We start from the raw sequence: 18,126 nt of genomic DNA, 5'->3' as shown, positions 1-18,126 counted from the left end.
GTGAGGATTGGAATAGGAGGGATAAGACAGGGGTAGGGTGGTGGTGGGTTTCGGGAAAGGGTACTTGGAGAGAGGGCTGGAATTTGTGGGGGTGGCAGCATATGAGGAAATGTGGAAACCCAGTGCAGTGGAAACTCCCTGGAATCTTTGAGAATGACCATAGTGAAGAATCTTAGCAATGGGGGATACAAAGCCTGAACTAGCCATCTTCTATAATCAGGCAAGGCTTCCATCAGTGAGACTGGGACACCATCCTAGCTATAAAACCTTCAACCTATGATGTGTCCTGCCTCCAAGATGTGCTGGGGTAATGGGTAGTGAAAAACTTGTGGGAATGGCCAAACAATGCCTGGGAAACTTGATCCCACACCACAAGAGAAAGCCCATGTCTGACACTGCCTGGATGGTCAGGAACAAGAGGTTGAACAACCTAGAGACCCAGGATAGAACCAAATATGACTGGGGAAAAACTGATGATATAATAACTAATGCTATTCTGTTATACTTATTGATTGGTGCCTAGCCTAATAGTCATTAGAAAAGCATCATCCAGCAACTGATGGGAGCAGATGCAGAGACCCACAGTCAAACACTAGGCAGAGTCAAGGAGACCCTGCAGAAGGGGTTAGGGTGAGGATTGCAAGAGCCAGAAGGACCGTATCATGAGAACATGAACCAACTAAGAACCAACTAAGAACCTACAGAACCAACTAAGCAGGGCTCATAGGGGCTCATGGAGACTGAAGCAATAATAATGGACCCTGGAGGGATCTGAGCTAGGTCCTCTGATTATGGTTGTGTAGCTTGTTGTTCTTGTGGGACTCCTAACAATAGGAGTGGAGGATGTCTCTGATTCTTTTCCTTCTCTTGGGACCCTTTCCTTCCTACTGGATTGTTTTGTTCAGCCTTGATTTGAGAGTTTGTGCCCAGTCTTATTGTAAGTTTTTATTCCGTATTTGGTTGATATCCCTGATTCTTTCTTTTCTTCCTTCCTTCCTTCCTTCCTTCCTTCCTTCCTCTCTCTCTCTCTCTCTCTATCTCTCTCTCTCTCTCTCTCTCTCTCTCTGTCTCTTTCCCCCTTCACTCCCTCCATCCCTCCCACCTTCCTTCCTTTCTTCCTTCCTTCCTAGAGAAATGGAGGAGGAGGAGATATGGGGGAGGGGGAGGTGATGGGGGACAAGATTGGGAGGAGTGGAAGGAAACTGCTGTCGGGATATAATATATGAGAGAAGAAAAAGGAAAAAAAGGAGCAGCAAAGCCAATAAGCAGCACTCCTCCATGGCCTCTGTATCAGATCCTGCCTCCAGGTTCTTTGTGCTCAGTTTGAGTTCTTGTCCTGACTTCATCAATGATGAACAGTACTGTGAAAGAGTAAGCCAAATAAACTCTTTCCTCTCCAAATTGCTTTACATCATGGTGTTTCATACCAGCAATAGTAACTCTAACTAGGAAACAAACTATACCAAAAGTAAGTATTTAATTAGTAAACAAGTACCACTAACCTTCCTCTATAGACAAACTTCATGGGCTCTACAGCCAAGGCTGTGGCTACGATGTCATCAGCATTGTGTCTTCGTCCACTGACTACCATCAGGCCATCCATCTTACCCACCACAAAGACAAGGCCCCCAGGACCAACAAATCCCAGCAAACCTGTCCTTATGAATGGGTATTCACTGATTGGAGCCCCGGAGCTTGTCATGGGAAATACCTAGGGAAAGAAGGCTGCAATTAGGCCAACTCAAAGGGTTAAGCAGGGTCTACAGTCTTGCCACTTCTCTAGAGAGAAATCAAGTTTACTTTCTTACCTCTTAGAACTCTGTCAGCATGAGGTCATAGTAACTTTGTTTGACACTCTATAAATATGGTGCGATGTTCAATATTTGTTGCAAATTAGACTGGATTTTGAATAACTTAGGAGACACAACTCTGATCATACCAGAGAGCTTTACATGAGGGAAGACCCAGTCTGAACATGGTGAGGTCCATGGGCTGAGGACTTAGACTGAATACAAAGGAAGGTTTCCACCAACATTCATTTCTTGGTGCTTCCTGACCTTGGGTGTAATTGGATAAACTATCTCACATTCCTGTCACCATGGCTTCCCTACCATGATGGATTGTAATTTCAAACTGTAATAACATAAACTTTTCCTCCGTAAGTAACTTTTGTCAGGCAGTTATAGGCAGGTCAAAAGTAACTAGTGCACATGGACACACATTTCCCTGTTGTGTTCATCCCAGGCTCAGCAAAGTTTCTTGCTTCTGCATGTCTGCCTGATGTGCAGGGGCTGCAGGAATCTCCACTCACAGGCTCTGAGTCTCCAGACAAGCAGCAGCCATAAATCATTGCACCATGCTTAAAATCTGGTGATGAAAGTGATTAATGGAGACTCAAGACACATTTTTAAATAACAGATATCGGCAGGAGCTGATCCCTATTCATTATTGAAAACACACTGAAAAGGAAAATGTAAAGAGAGCACAACTTGTCCAAAATACAAATCGTGTTTCTTTCAACCTTGAAGATAACTACACAGAAAAGGCACGTTTTATTTAGACGATATACTCAGCTCCAATTCCAGGGTTTTTAGAGATCTGAGCTTATAGTCACATGTATGTTCACTCTGAGCTCTAACATTTAGGAATAAATAACCTGTTCTACTCATGAATCAGTGAAATATTGTGTTAATCATAAGGCTAGACAGCGTATGAGAAATAGAAGAAAGCTCTAAGAATACCATGAATCAGTACAAGACACCAGAAGCTGTCTTAACTCCTTTCACATCTCTTTTTACTGTGTTCACCACCTACATAAAGCAGGTTATCTATGTACACCAGCCGGACATGTATAATCCACACATTTCACACATATCCCACATGTGTACACATGCACAACACATATCTACACACTACATGTATATCTATACCATGATCTGTCACAACATACCTTACACATTCACTGAGCCACTGAAATTATTATTCATATTTTTCAGGTTCTCCTGAATTCACACCTAGTCAAGTCTAGTCTATGCTACAAGACTGTGCAGAATGGCCAGCTGACTTCCTGAGTGAGGACATTTACCTCCACACCTATGCACATGTTCTTCTATCACATGTGGTTTTTCATCACTTATCTGTCAGATGTAAAAAACAACAAACAAAACTCCATTTTAAAGAGACTGTCTATTCTTCCTGGATACTGGCTAAAAGATTAGAATAATGCTGATGACTCGATTATCAAAAACAAAAATATAGTGAGGAAAAAGCCCACCAGTCTAACTAATATGAATGTTCTTTGGTGAAATTATCATCTTAATGATTTCTGTTTCTGAACACCTGGCAAAACTGTTCGGGCAGAGCCAGGGAAAGAGCTGAAGGAGGAATTTTGTCATCAACCTACCTCAAAGGTGTTCTTTGTCATGCCGGAGAGACCATAATATGATGTTCCTGTGGCAACTGCACAGACACAGAGCTCCCCAATTTCATCTGTCCTGCACAATTGAGGAATACCATCTGGCTTCACTGAACACATGATGGCTAAAGGTAAAATAAAAGGCACAAGGAGAGCATGAGCAAGGATGAGAGAAATTAATGAATCCACAAATATTAATGGGGGCACAGATGAACAGAAATACCGCCATGAATAAAATTCCATTTTCTCTAAGAGTTGCAACTTTTCATGTTGTAGCAAAATGTTAGATTCCATTATCATATTAATCATTTCAATTACTTTAATTTTAATATGAATTATATTTAAGAGAAAAAGACTGTGTGCCATTTACATATGCGATGTTACTTGGGATGTGTCAGAGTCATTTACTATACATGTACCAGAGGAACAGCTGAAAGTTCCAAAACACATCCCTGCAAATGAACCAGTACAGGTATTTGTTCTTAAGTCTTCCAAAGCTTCTCTGAGTTGAAAGCAGAATTTAAACCCTCCAGTGTCCTACATAAATCTTATGCCTTGGTTTAAATTACTTCTTGTACACAATCTTTCAGAGATACCACTTAAAGGTTTTGGCACTCAGTATGTGTGACACACTCATATGTAAAGGCCAGAAGTAATGTCTTGTGTGTTCTCTGCTTATTCTTCTACCTTATTTTCTTTTGAAACAGGTTCCCTTTCTGAACCTGGAGCTCATCACTTCATCTATGTTATCTGGTCAGTGAGCTCCATGGATTTACTGTTCCTACCTTCAACATCTCTGAGCAGCAAGATTTCACGGCTGTGGCAGATTTTTAAAGGGGTACTGGGGATCCAAATTCTGATCATGTTTACACAGTAAACACTTTGCCATCTGAGCCCTACCCCTCTAGCCTTTTTTATGCACACATTTAACAATGCTAAATTCTCATTAATTTGTGACTCACATACTTGATGCTTATGTAACTTCACCATCCTACCTACCACCACTATAAACCATAAGCCTGACTAGGGGTCCAGAGGCCTAGTGTCTTAGGTAAGTGATGTTTTATAGCCAGTGACAGATGAGTGTTTAGAAGTTTTATAACCTCCAGAGGCTAGCATTACATCTAAGAAATAGAATCAACAGAAACATGAAAAGTTAAACTCGCTCACAATAAGAAAAAATATATACCCAAACTACACCAAAAAGCAGAGTCTTGTAGTAAGTGAGTTTGAGATCAGTCTAGTGAAGTTAGTAAGACCTTGCCTTAAAATAAAATGTACAGGAAAGGGCCATACATTGTATCACAGGCCTTTAATGCCAGCACTCAAGTAGCAGAGACAGGCAAGTCTGCAAGTTCAAGGCCAGCCTAGTTTACATAGGGTTCTAAGACAGCCAGGGTTACATAGAGAGACCCTGTCTGTCTCAAGAAACAAAACAAAACACCAAAATGTACAAAAAAGGCTGTGGAGGCAGATCAATGATAGAATATGTGCCTAATGTGTAAGGGTGTGCCTTCAATTTCGAGTAGCAGAAAACACAAGCAACAAAACTAAAAGTAGACCAAACTGTCTTCATTTGTCATACTAAAAAACATCAAGAAGTCTGATGGGAAAGGCAGAGAGAAAATAGGAATAGCACCCATAATTGCCATGAGTATGAATTCCTACAGGCTTTCTGGAAACAACTAAATATAATCAAAATGATGTGGGCATGCTGCCCTTGAAGCAGATACAGAGAGACCTTCAACTAAGATTAAGCCAACCAAAATCCCAGCATGGATGGGGAAGAGGCTTATGAATTTCTACTCCTAGCTGAGAAGCTACTTACAACTGATGGTTGATACAGGAGGAAAAGTAAGTTTTTCTTTAAGAATGAAGTTCCCAAAAGGTTGCTCATGATGACCTTATACTCATGAGCATATAGGCAGCACTAAGTAGACTCAGTGGGTTTTAAGAAAGAGGTAACTGGAACGATAGCCAAGTATTAAGAGCACTAGCTACTTTTGCAGATAACCCAGGTTTGATTTCCTGGACCCACATAATGGTTTACAACCATCTATAACTCCAATCCAAAGAGATCCAACATCCACTTCTAGCTTCCCTGGGCACCAGACACACACATGGTGCACAGACACACATACAGGTAAAACACTCCTACACATAAAAAAATTTAAGAGAGAGGGCACATAAAGTTGGGGGTGAAGCAGGGAGAACTGGGGACATAGGGAAGGAACTGCAGAGGAAGAAATGGGGGTAGATTTGATAAAAAACCATTTATGTATATGTGAAATTCCTAATAACAGTAAAAAGAAACACTTCACTTCTGAGAAATTTTTCATTATATTCCCATACCCATGTAGAATGAAGCTCAGATGTGGTTCTACACATTAGAATGCAGCAAAGAGTACAGCTCCCCCAACTGTGAAAAGTATATATTATTAAGCATTCAAGCTGTGCAATACTGCACTGCATGAAAAAAAAAAAAACAAGTTCTTTATGTGCTAGCAAATGAATATAAGACACAAAATATGTTGTACTATATTCTATCACTGCATTTAAAAAGCCCAAATCCAAGAAAGACAATATACAAGTATACATGGATGGGGGTGTCTTTCTATGATATGATTCTACACTATGAAGTATTTCTGACTAGAAATTTCTGAAAAGGAAAAAGGGATTTATGAAAAGAAACCTGTGATGCTATAGGTGACTTGAGTGGACAGTTATATTTTTTTCATTGTTATGTCACTTAAATCTTTTTATGCCTTCAGCATGGGAATCCATTTGCATAAAAACTAGTTTGCTTGGCTTTGTAAAATAAAACAACAGAGCTAGGTGGTCTGGCTAATCCTGGGAAGTGGGCAATGTGTCTGGGACAGCCTGAATTTGGAATTTGGAGACCTAAGTTGCTCTGACTCTAGAAGTGCTTTCATGACAGGAGGTGGAAAGGAAACAGTTATAAAGCTATAGAAAATTAGGAGCACAAGAGACAGGCTTTATTTATATTATGCTTTGAACTAGGCAAACTGAAAGACCATCCCTGTACTCTTTATTGTTATGGAGAGGCAGTGTGAAAAATCCATCTCTCTGTGATTCCAATAGGGTAGTGAGGCCTTTTACTCACTAGGTTTTGTCCTAGCACTCAGATCCCACCCAAGATGCCACGGGAAGCTAATTGGCTATATATGGTTATGCAGTATATTAGACATAACAATGAGTGCTGTTCAAGCATGGTCTTGCCACTCTATTGTGTGAAGGAGCATGGAGGGACTTCAAAGGAGGAGGCCTAGATTCTACACAGAACCTCAATTTGAAAAAGCAGCAACATAGCTCCATGCTGGAAGACAGAAATTGAGAACAAATATGCTGATAAAGGTGACTCTGTGAGACAGGAATCTAGAACAACATTCAACAAATAGGAATGTGGCTCAGAAGCCCCAAGGCACATTATATGAAGGGCTAGAGGGGCTGGAGAGGAAGGTGAGGGTATGACACAGTGTTTCTTCAATCAAGTGACTCCCTCTACTGCTTTCATGCTAAACAGTAGCTTCACACCTAAGAAAAACCTCTCATTCCTCAGGTTTCATACATACTGCTCAAAGCCTTCCATGAGGCTGAGCTATGGTGTCCAGTCTGGGCTGAGGCATCATTTATGATGACTAAAGAGGGAATCTGGGTTGCAAAAACGGAAGCAGCTCACGACCAGTGTAGAGGTACAGATAGAGTCAGCCCATAATGCCTTCCTGGAGGAAAGGGTTCCAGAGGAGAGGTGTCCTTCACCAGCTTTATGAATATTTTTGGTTCCCCCTTTTTTGGAAGAGAGAACATTGCTTTTGGTGTCTGAAGATTAACCAGAAAAAAAAAAAAAAACAAATATTAGGAGTTTCAGTGTTGAACCCAAGATGCCATACAAAGGGAAATGGGATGGACAGGAAAAGATAATGCTAACCTGTGTTCAAAAAGCATATACTAACAGATGAGTCAGAAGGCCATGCTAGGACTGACTACTTCATACCTCTGCTGGCTGGTTTCATGCCAACTTGACATAAGCTACAGTCATCTGAAAGGAGGGAACCTCAATTAAGAAGATGTCTTATAAGATTCAGCTGTAGGCAAGTCAGAAGGGCATTTTCTTAATCATTGATTGATATGGGAGGGCCCAGCCCATTGTGGGTAGAGCACCCCTGGGTTGGTGGTCCTGGTTTATATAAGAAAGCAGATTGAGAAAGCCTAAGGAAGCAAGACAATACAAAGCACTTCTCCATAGCCTCTGTGTCAGTTCCTGCCCTGTCTGAGTTCCTGCCGTGGCTTCCCTAAATGAAATGTAACCCAGAATAGATAAACCAAATAAAAAACCTTTCATTCCCAAGCTGTTTATAATTGTGTTTTATTGCAACAATAAAGACTGAAAAAAAGACAACACCCCAGAGCTGTACTCACCTCCAGGCATGACAAGGCCGACATCCTGCACTGTGAGCACAGACAGCTTCTCCTCTGAATCCACACGGATCACACCATAGGTCAGCCCATGCATGGATAGCACACCCCGCCCTGGTGGCTGGTTGCTGTCATCTGTGGGCCTAAAATGGTAGTTTTCTTTGAGCATGTTCAAGTAAACAAACCATTCTACTTTTAGATGTGCACATCTTCACATACACATGTACACATATACCAGGTATAGGTAGGGATCTTCTGGAGACGAAGCTGGCTACCATCTGTGCCAGCACTGAGGAGCACTTGCCTCCTGTTTATGCAGTGTTAGTTCTACCCAGGAGTTGACCCCAGAGTTCCCAGGCTAAAAATGCCTCAGAATGTGGAGGCAGCACTAAATCCTCTACTCTCCTGATACTTCCTCACAACAAAATAAATAAATCCACTGACCCATGATATCCTTTCTCCTCTCTGAGGTCTGGTTCCCAAGTCTTGTAAATGGTGAATGAGAAAGAGCAACAATCCTAAGAATATACATCATAAGTTCAGGGAACAGAAAAGGTGGGCATCGTGGCTGATCAGTTTCAATTCAGATGTATGCTGTCTAAGCTTAACCTCAATTTCAAATGCAAGAATCTAAGTTCTCTACTAAGCCATGCTAGGTAGGACAATGACTTAGATGACAGGTATGCTGTAAGAACTCTGTGGTTTAGGACGTATATGGATTTCAGACAAGGTACAGTTCTGAAATGATGACCATGTTTTTATCTCTGCTGTTGTCAGCAGGCTCTAAGAACTTAAACCTTTGTAACTCCCTGGTCTTCAAACACCTCTCTCCAAGACCCCCGCTGATACCCACCATGGGGGTTCTCATTGTTTTCTTCCTTCCTCTACCTGGAACATTTCTCCGGTAGACAAACGTACATACAAACTCTTCAGAGAGTTTCTTAATTATGAGACTAGAATTAACCAGCCTAATAAAATTACATATGTCTATTGCTCCCATTTCCAGAGCCTTGAACTACATGTAAGCCTTCCTTCATCAACCTACTAAGAACAAGCAGGTAGGTCATTCATTTCTGTATTTTACCCTTGGAGCAAAACCTAGCAATAAAATTTGATAAATCAGTGTACTAAAAAAAAAGTCCAAGATTATAGACTTCAACAATTAGATTCTATATTCACTAAGTAAAAGATCACAATTTTGATAAACCTCACACTTTTTTCCAAAATGCCATGGCATATGTTTGCAATCTCAGCACTTTGGAGGTTCAGGCAGGAGAATCAGGAGTTCAAAGTCATACTTGGCTACATATAGCAAGTCCAGTGCCAACCTAAGATACATAGTACCCTGCCCCAACAATTAAAAAAAATTCCTCAGAGTTGGCTGTCAGCTAAATTGTTTACCCTCAAGGACAACCCTTCTGGTACCTATGCTAACCTTATTTGGAAACAAAACCTTCCCATACACAGCAAAACAGGATTATACTTGCTAAATGTAGATCTTAAATCTTAAGTCTTCACGAGATCCAAAGAACATAGGCAAGGAGAGATGAATACTGGTACTTAGATTGCTTTCTCCTTTTATTCAGTCTAAGTCTCTAGCCCATTGGATGGTGCTGTCCACAGTGGGTCTTCCCACTGCAACTAACCCAACCTAAAAACTTCCTCACAGACATGCCCAGAGGTTTCTGTCCTATGTGGTTCTAAATCCAATTAAGCTGATAATAATTATTAACCACAACATGTGCTAATTGTCCAAGCAACTGGTAGGCTTCAGAGTAGACTTCATGACTAAAACACTACTGGCCTCTCATCTGGAAGGTTTCCCTGTCCCATCATTAGGATACAATGCACATCTTAGCTGACTGCAGCTTTAGATGCCTATTTAAATGCAAATCTATGAGCCACACAAGCACATTCTCAGCAAAAACTAGTCAGACCATGCAGCACAACTTGCAAAATTCTTAATGTTTTACCTGTTCTCTAGTTCTACTCTCCCCCACCAGTAACCCATTCACATGCTTATGTAAATCTCTGGACTCTAACATGAAAGTAAATATAAATTATGTGCAAATGTAAACACATTTCAATGAGAAACAAAATTGTAATATGCATATTCTAAAACATGGTTTCACATAAATACATCTCTGGATCTTTCCACATGAGTATGTACTCTGTAGGTATGTACAGGCACATCACTGTATGTGCTGTATTAATGAATCCAGCTGTCTTAATTGATATGTAGTATTTAATAATAGTAACACAGGGTCATTTATTTTAGCTCAATTTTTTTAGTTTTTTAATTTTATTTAATTATTACTTTTTCATTTATTTTACATACTAACCAAAGACTCCCTTCCTCCCTTTTCCTCCAGTTCCTCCTCCCTACTCCCATCTACCCTCCTCGGCACCCACTCCTACTCCATCTCCATTCAGAAAGGGACAGACCTCCCAGGGGTTTGAACAAAGCAGGGCTTTGTCAAATTGAAGCTGGATTGAGCTCCTCCCCGTGCATCAAGGTTGGGCAAGGTAATCAAGCCAGCAGCGGGGGAACAGGTTCCCAAAAGACAACTAAGCATCAGGAACAGATTCTGATCTCACTGCAGGAGTCTTACAAACAGACCAAGCTACACAACCATCATTCACATGCAGAAGGCTTAGGTCAGTACCATCTAGACACCCTAACTGTTGGTTCAGAGTCCAACAGTAAGGAGCTCAGATTAACTGTCTCTGTGGTTCCTCCCTCATGACCATGACTCCACAGGCTTGTGCAATCCCTTCCCCTTTTCTTCAGCAGGACTCTGGAGCTTAGTCCAGTGCAGGCTGTGGATCTCTGTATCTGCTTCCATTCGATACTGGGTAGAGGTGCTCTGATGACAATTAGGGTAGTCACAGTAGATGGCCAGTTCAGACACCCTCTCCACCATTGCTAGGAGTCTTAGCTGGGGTCATCCTTGTGGATTTCTAGGAGTTTTCCTGGCATCAGGTTTCTCCCTAACCCCAAAATGCACCACCTCCATCAAGATGTCTCTTTCTTTACTCTCCCCCTCAGTCCCATCCCCAACCTTCTACCCTCAAATTCCACCCCCATCTTCCCATTCCCACCCCAATTTACCCAGGAGATTTCTTCTATTTCTCCTTCCCAGGGAAATCAATGCATCCCCCTTTGGGCACACTCTTTGTTACCTAGCCTCTCTGGGGTTGTAACTTGGTTTCCTGTACTTTACTCCCAATATCCATTTATGAGTAAGTACATACCATGTTTGTCTAGATTATGTTTGTCTTTTTGGGTCTAGATGACATCACTCAGAATGATTTTGTCTAATTTCATTCATTTGCCTGCAAATTTCATGAGGTCATTGTTTTTTACAGCTGAGTAATACTCCATTGTTTAAATATACCATATTTTCCTTATTCATTCTTCCATGGAGGGGGCATCTATGCTATTTCCAGGTCTGGCTATTATGAAAAATACTGCTATAGACATGGTTGAGCAAATGTCCTTGTGCTATGATTGAGTATCTTTGGCGTATATGCCCAAAATTGATATAGTTGGGTCTTGAGGTAAAATGATTCCCATCTTTTTGAGAAAATGCCATATTGATTTCCAAAGTAGCTGTAGAAGTTTGTATTACCACCAGCAGTAGATGAATGTAATCCACACCCTCTCCAACATATTAGCTCAAGTTTTATACAGTAGGAAACATATGTGTAAAATATATATATACGCATATAGATAAGAAAACAAGTATCTATACTTAAAGTGTTAAGGAATCCTAAAGCCTTTTGAAATGAATACATGACTCTGCTTCCCCTCTAACAGAATGGGAATATGGGAATACACTAGCATCTTCTCGTTGATTAGAGCTGTATGCAGCACTGGATGCATGCAATTATACTTATATGTATTCATACATTTTTTACAGTAACCCTGAGCAGAGAGGAGAATAGGTTATTTCTAGATTGTGACATAGTTTAAGAGCAGAAACAGGTGCTATAAACCCAGATAGCCTCGAGAATCTGCTTCTCACTATAGTGCTCAGCTGTTTCCCCAGCAATCCGCATTAATTTTTTTCCTAAGTTGATGAAAGTAGCATTTACCTTTCTTGTTTCAGTTGTGTTTTTTCAGTTGTGATGATTGTTGTGGATTTGCTTCTGTGATTTGTTACTGTGATAAATACCTTGATTTTGTAAACTTAAGAGAGGAAGGATTTATTTTAGCTCCAAGTTCCAGGGGAATTCTGCCCATTCTGAAGTAAAAGGAATGGCAGCAGGAGTATAAGGCTGGTCAGTAGGTTTCCACCAGTAGTCCAGAAGCAGAGAATGAATGAACAAGAAATGGGGCCAGGATATGAAAGTCGTAGGCCCACCCTCAGTGACTTACTTCCTCCAGCAAGGCCCCACTTCCTAATAATTCTATTACATTCTTGAACAGCACCACTCACTGGGAACCAAGTGTTCGCATGCTTGAGTTTACGGACGGAGGTGCATTTCATATAAAAACATATGAATTATTAACAGAGTTAGATCTTTTTCTATCACTTACTGTTCAAGAAACTAACAATATTCCAAGTAAATAAAGAGATGGTGAAATTAAAAAAAAAGTAGTACTGATAAGAAGAATCCAGACAGATTCAAAACATTTACTGCAATAATCAATATGAGCCAACTGAACAATGGCTGATAAAGACGGAGACCCATTTGTCAACCTCCAGACTCAGCTCAAAAGTGGAAGAATATTCTCAAAACTGCAACAATGAGAGTCTATGAAGAACAAGCTTCAAGAAGAGTGAGTTCAGCAATTTCCAGGACTCTTAAAAGGTTTCTCTATCTAGAGATATGGAAGGAGGAAAATACAAAGCTATGCATTCTGCACAGTGGTGCAAAATGCATAAAAAGCAACTTAAACAGAGAAAGCAGCATTTCAACCTTGGAAATGTGGCCTCATAAAAAATATGCTCTAAGGTAAATGACTTCAACCTGTACGTTTACTACTTAAATGTCCAGCATTTCCTCCCCTTTCCATGGTATTTCCAACTTCTGTAATGTATTTGATAAGTTATTAGCTAATCTTGCTATATAATACCTGAAGAAATAGCCACTATAAATTTCAAACAAGAGTTTGCTACTGCCAATAGCTAGCACAGCCAGGCAAGCCTCAACAAGCATTAACACAAAATAAACAGAGGCAAGTAAATAACAAGCAGTTATGATGATTCCTTTCCCAGGGCTTAATAGAGTAAAGGTGACTACACTTGCAAAGCCTTGCCTCCACCTATCATTCACTTACTGCTTGCAAGAGAGAAAACAAAAGTCTTTCATTTTTCTTATTGTACATAGGCAATCTCCAACTGAAAAATTCTCAACTGAGAAACAATGGGTTATTTGGGGAGGAAACAAATGAGGAAAATAACATGGTTCCTTCCCCTAGACTATAGTATTCACTGCACTATTTCCACATAACAGTTCATTACAGAACATATACACAATAATAAGCAGCTAGGATTTCTTGAATTCCACCTACATATCAGGCATATTTTTAAACACTCAAAGTAGATGTACACAGGCCTATGGTGCAGGTACTTTTTCATCCCCAGGACACACAAATAAAATCTAGTTACAAAGCCAGTATATAAACAGTAAGGAGATGGAGACACACAGAGATCAATAACCTCCAGAGGGGACTAGCTGACCAGGGTACTGATGCAGAGACAGTCAGCAAGATGTAGCTCCATCCCTGGAATTCAGAAATGTCTCCCCATAGACAAATGTGCTACCTGGTAGTATCGAAGTAGCTCATTCACCTGAGTATGATAGCACTTATCACCCCTAATCAGAGAATGTGAGAATGAAAGCTGAAGAACCAGGAGTTCAAGGCCAACTTTGGCTGCACAGCAAGTTAGAAGCCAGCCAAGTATATGTAAGACTCAGCAAATAGTCCAAAGTAGCTTCAACAATGCTGTTTCTGTGAGCAAATGTCTGGGCTTCAAGTAAATCAATCACAAAGATTCTTCCATGCAACTCACTTGAGGACGTTTTTTTTCAGAACTGCTGAGCAGGACCAGGAAGGAGGTACTTTTTCTAGGACAGCTGCTTTGCTCTGGAATCACAAAGCCATTACTGAAGGCTTTTCTTCCTGATGATGTAAACTATCATTAAGGTGCCTGGGTGACCAGGGAGTATGCAGATGCAGAGTATCTCCATTGAATATCAATCTTCTCTACAGGGCTCTTTTTTAACTGATGCAAAATGACTCATAATAAGTTAACATCACCATATATCCATTTGCTTTGTAGGTTAGAAAGCAAATACTTATTTTAACAAATAGTATTTGTGGGGAATATTTCAGAATTCAAGGAGAAATTCAAGGTGAAAAAATTCCCTAATTCAATGTTAAGTGTGAAAGATATGATAAAATTCAACAGATAACTAAAGCCATGATTTTGGACAATGAAATTACAAAGTAAAACCAGTTCACTATCAATTCAAGTCATCTATCTTTCTTTACTTTCATATGATTAATACATGCTATTATACTTTTAATGTGAAATGTGTTTCATAGTCTCTTGTGTTTGAACACTTGGTTCTTAGATGGTGGTGGTGTTTGCGAAGGTTGCGAAACCTTTAAAAGATAGAATCTAACAGTAGGAAATGGTTTATTTTGTAAGTGTTAGCAGCTATCTATGTGACAAGACCAGAAAGGACGAAGTCAACCCATTCTAGGCACAGCATGGAGGTCAATTCCTCATGGTTCTTTCCTCTGTGTATGTTCCTTCTCTATCATAATAAGCATCTGATTGCAATTTAACGTAACCCACGGTGGTGGTCTGAATGAAAATGGCCCCATAGACTCATAGGGAGTAGTGTTATTGCAGGTGTGGCCTTTTTGGAGTGGGTATTGTCTTGCTAGAAAAAGTGTATCACTAGAGGGTAGGCTTTGAGATTTCAGCTCAAGCCACGCCTAGTGCCTCACTCTTCCTGCTGCCTTTGGATCTGGACGTGACCTCTCAGTTATTTTTCCAGCAGCATGTCACCATGACTCTTGCCATGATAATGGACTAAATCCTCTGAACTGTAAGCCAGCAACAGTTAAATGTTTTCCTTTATAAGAGTTGCTCTTCAAAGTAAAAGAAACCTTAAGACAGTAAGTAACAGAATCCTTGTGGTCAGAACAAGTGAACAGAAGATAACTGCTCTCTTGGTGTTACTTTAGTCTGGCTCTCATTAAGGCAATTTTTATCTCTAAACTATTTTGTGATGAGATTTATATTTTTTCAGAAATTTTTATGTAAAATTATAAACACTATTCTTTATCTTCCTGTGTTTTTTTAATTTTATTTTATTTATTTATTCTTTTGTTGTTGTTGTTTTCAAGACAGGATTTCTCTATGTACCTCTGGCTGGCCTGGAACTCACACTGTAGACCAGGCTGACCTTGAACTCACAGAGATCCACCTGCCTCTGCCTCCCTGATTGGTGGGATTAAAGGTGAGCACCACCACTGCCTGGCCTTCCTGTATTTTAAAAATGAAACCATGGTTCTTCCATTCTGTTTGTTTGCTTTTTAAGCAGTCATTAAAGCTCTTGAAATGGTCATGTTAACTTGTGAACTAGTTTTACTATTTTTTTTTCCTTTTACAACTCTGTGTCCCTGATGACATCCTAGGAAGAAGCTACTTGATTTCATTATTAGATGGACATCAGATGGGGGCTCACTGCCCTTTAGTTGTCTTTTTCCTCTTGATTTTCTCCCAGCTTTTAATCTTGTGACTTGATTTTCAAAAAGCAGAAGGTGGCTGTTAGAGACAGGAGCATCTTTAGTATTTCTCTGGAATTATGTTTTGATTGCTCTTTTACATTATCATTACTTTTCTTTGCTAGTATCAAGGTACTGAAGCAGAATCCTGTCACTAAAACCTTAAGAAATGTTTTTTAATTGAATAAATTGTCACAATATAGCATAAAAGGCAAATATCATGTGGGGATATGGCTTAGTGACCAAGAGCACTGACTTCTCTTTCAGAGGACCCAGGTTCAATTCCACGTAACCATATGGCCAAGCAGTGATTTAAATAATATGGTTTCTGTGTTATTATTTTGGGTCTAAGCAGCTGGGAACAAATGAGTGGCTCACTCCAACAAATTGGCGGCAATGTGGTTGACTAAAATCCACCTTAAACCTGAGAGGGCTTAAAAATAAATTCTAGATATAAAAATACAGAGTTTAACACAGCTTCTTACTGTTTGCTGGTGGCATGCTGTAGCTCCTTTAAGAGCGGTTTCTCTAAGTCAGCCATAGCAGGAAAAAAAAGCCGCACCATTTTGAAATGCTGATTTTCTGAGCTGTGCTGCCAGCTTGAACTCTGACTCTTTCAGGAAGTCCAGCTATAGAGCATTTAAGTAGAGTTTGTGAACAGAATGCTACAACTGCTTAATGGCTAGACAGAGACTCACTGCATACTTGAAAATGGGACTGTGAGCATGGCTTTCAACAGCAGCAAATAGCTCCTCATGCTGGACTATGCTGGGCAAGCAGTCAGTGCCATATTTCCCCTAGCAATGGAAGAAGCACTTAGCATTTTAAGAAGCACTTCTGACCAGTAAAGAATTGCAGATGCACAATAAGACAGATTCAGACAGAAAAGACCTATAAACAATACACAGTGTTTAAAAATGTACATAGGCTTGGGAAAGAGAAGATAAAAGGTATAGAGTAAATGGTTTAGAAAAGTCTTTAAAAAGACAGAGTATAGACGGTCACAGATTAAAAGGAGTAAAGAAAAATAAGCCACATACAGATAGAAAATTCAGAGAGTCTGGATTATGTATATTATTATGTTTTCTTTGAATTTTTTGGCTGTGGAGGAACTAAGTACAGAGAGACATTTAATTGAATGTGCTGCTAAGTTAAACCAACATAAAGGTATCTTGACTGTAGAATTTGAGTCTAAGGATACGTTGCTTTGGAAAAGAGGTTCCTCTTTTGTTTCCACAGAGTATGAGAACCTGTGGAATCCTTCCAGACCAATGTGGTTTGATAGACCAAGACCCCCTGAAAGGTTGCTGTAAACACCCACGAAAAATTACTTTGCCCAACAAAAAGCAAGAAGCAGTTTGGAGAAGAACTATGCCCATATTCCCAAATATTGTTTATAAATTTTTGTTTACATTTAAAGGGGGATATGCTATAGAGATTTGTATTGGTATTGATCTTGGTTTTTGAACAGATTTATAGTCTGTTTTGTTATATGGATATTTCTGCTCTTGGTTAAGGTATTGTGCTTGTGCAGCTCATTTAAAAGTGTAATCTATAATTAAGAAATATAGGTTAATAGAGAGTCATCTATAATAGTCAAGCTTATAGTCATGTTAGTTAGATTTTCTATATGGACAGATGTGTATTTCAGATGGATAGGCATTCTCCAAACTTTCCAAAGACTACAGAATATGGTATTTAAAATGTTTTTAAGAAGTTAGGACTTTTCATGACAGTGAGACACATCCGCTCCTGGCAGCACCAATAACTTCAAGAGGAAGATGGGCATCAAAGAGGCTCCTTATGGAGTTGGTTAGCCATTTGGGCAAGAAACTGCTCTTGCCTGGACTGCTTGATGAACTGGACCTGCAGGACCTGCAGAGAAATGACTGATGAACTTGCCTAGAAGTGTGATGATCCTTCAGGGTTCCTGTTTCATGAAAGAGTCTGCTAGACATTCTGCAAGACACAGAAGAAAGTGACTGACAAACTGCCAATATAAGCAGAACTGTCTTTGAAATTTTCTACTACGTAGAAAAGTCTGCTGAATACTATGGGCCTGTAGGATAAAGATGGATGCACCAACAGTACAGAAGAACTTTGGGTGACTATTAAGACAGCAAGATATCTCTGTCAATTCTAGAGTTTTGGAAATTTCTTAAAATGCACTTCCTATTTACATAGGTAATATTATGTCCTTCTGGAGTCTTTGATGGAGTTGAAGAATAGTTATAGTTTTCCTTAGCTATGATAAAAGATAAAGTGAAAATAAATGTAACTGTAATTCTTGCTTGATAACTGTTTTGTTGTATGTAATATTACTTTGTTAAAGTTAAAACCTTTTTTTAATTAAAACAAAAAAGGAGAGGTGATGTGGGAGTCCCCTCTGTGTGCTGTGATTACCATTAATGAACCAAAAAACTGCTTAAGACCTATAGCAGGCCAGAACTTAAGTAGGTGGGGAAAACTAAACTGAATGCTGGGAGGAAGGAGGCAGAGTCAAAGAGAAGCCATGTAGCCC

General features: G+C 39.8%; 1 protein-coding gene across 4 annotated transcripts in view; it reads right to left on the bottom strand.

Moving 5' to 3' along the window:
- The window catches only part of Dip2c (disco interacting protein 2 homolog C), a 373,272-nt gene that overhangs the window by 73,684 nt on the left and 281,462 nt on the right, over positions 1-18,126 (bottom strand). For all 4 annotated transcript variants that reach the window (XM_038334504.1, XM_038334505.1, XM_038334506.1 and 1 more), the window contains 3 exons: positions 7,856-7,995; positions 3,404-3,540; positions 1,503-1,711 (listed from right to left, as the gene is read on the bottom strand). In XM_038334504.1, coding sequence (XP_038190432.1) covers positions 1,503-1,711; positions 3,404-3,540; positions 7,856-7,995 — 486 coding nt within the window. The remainder of the gene's footprint in view (positions 1-1,502; positions 1,712-3,403; positions 3,541-7,855; positions 7,996-18,126) is intronic.

Source organism: Arvicola amphibius, chromosome 6, assembly GCF_903992535.2.
Source record: "Arvicola amphibius chromosome 6, mArvAmp1.2, whole genome shotgun sequence".
In the NCBI taxonomy this organism is placed as follows: domain Eukaryota; kingdom Metazoa; phylum Chordata; class Mammalia; order Rodentia; family Cricetidae; genus Arvicola; species Arvicola amphibius.
The sequence above is the reverse complement of the archived record's forward strand: the minus strand, read 5'-3'. Positions and strand labels throughout refer to the sequence as shown.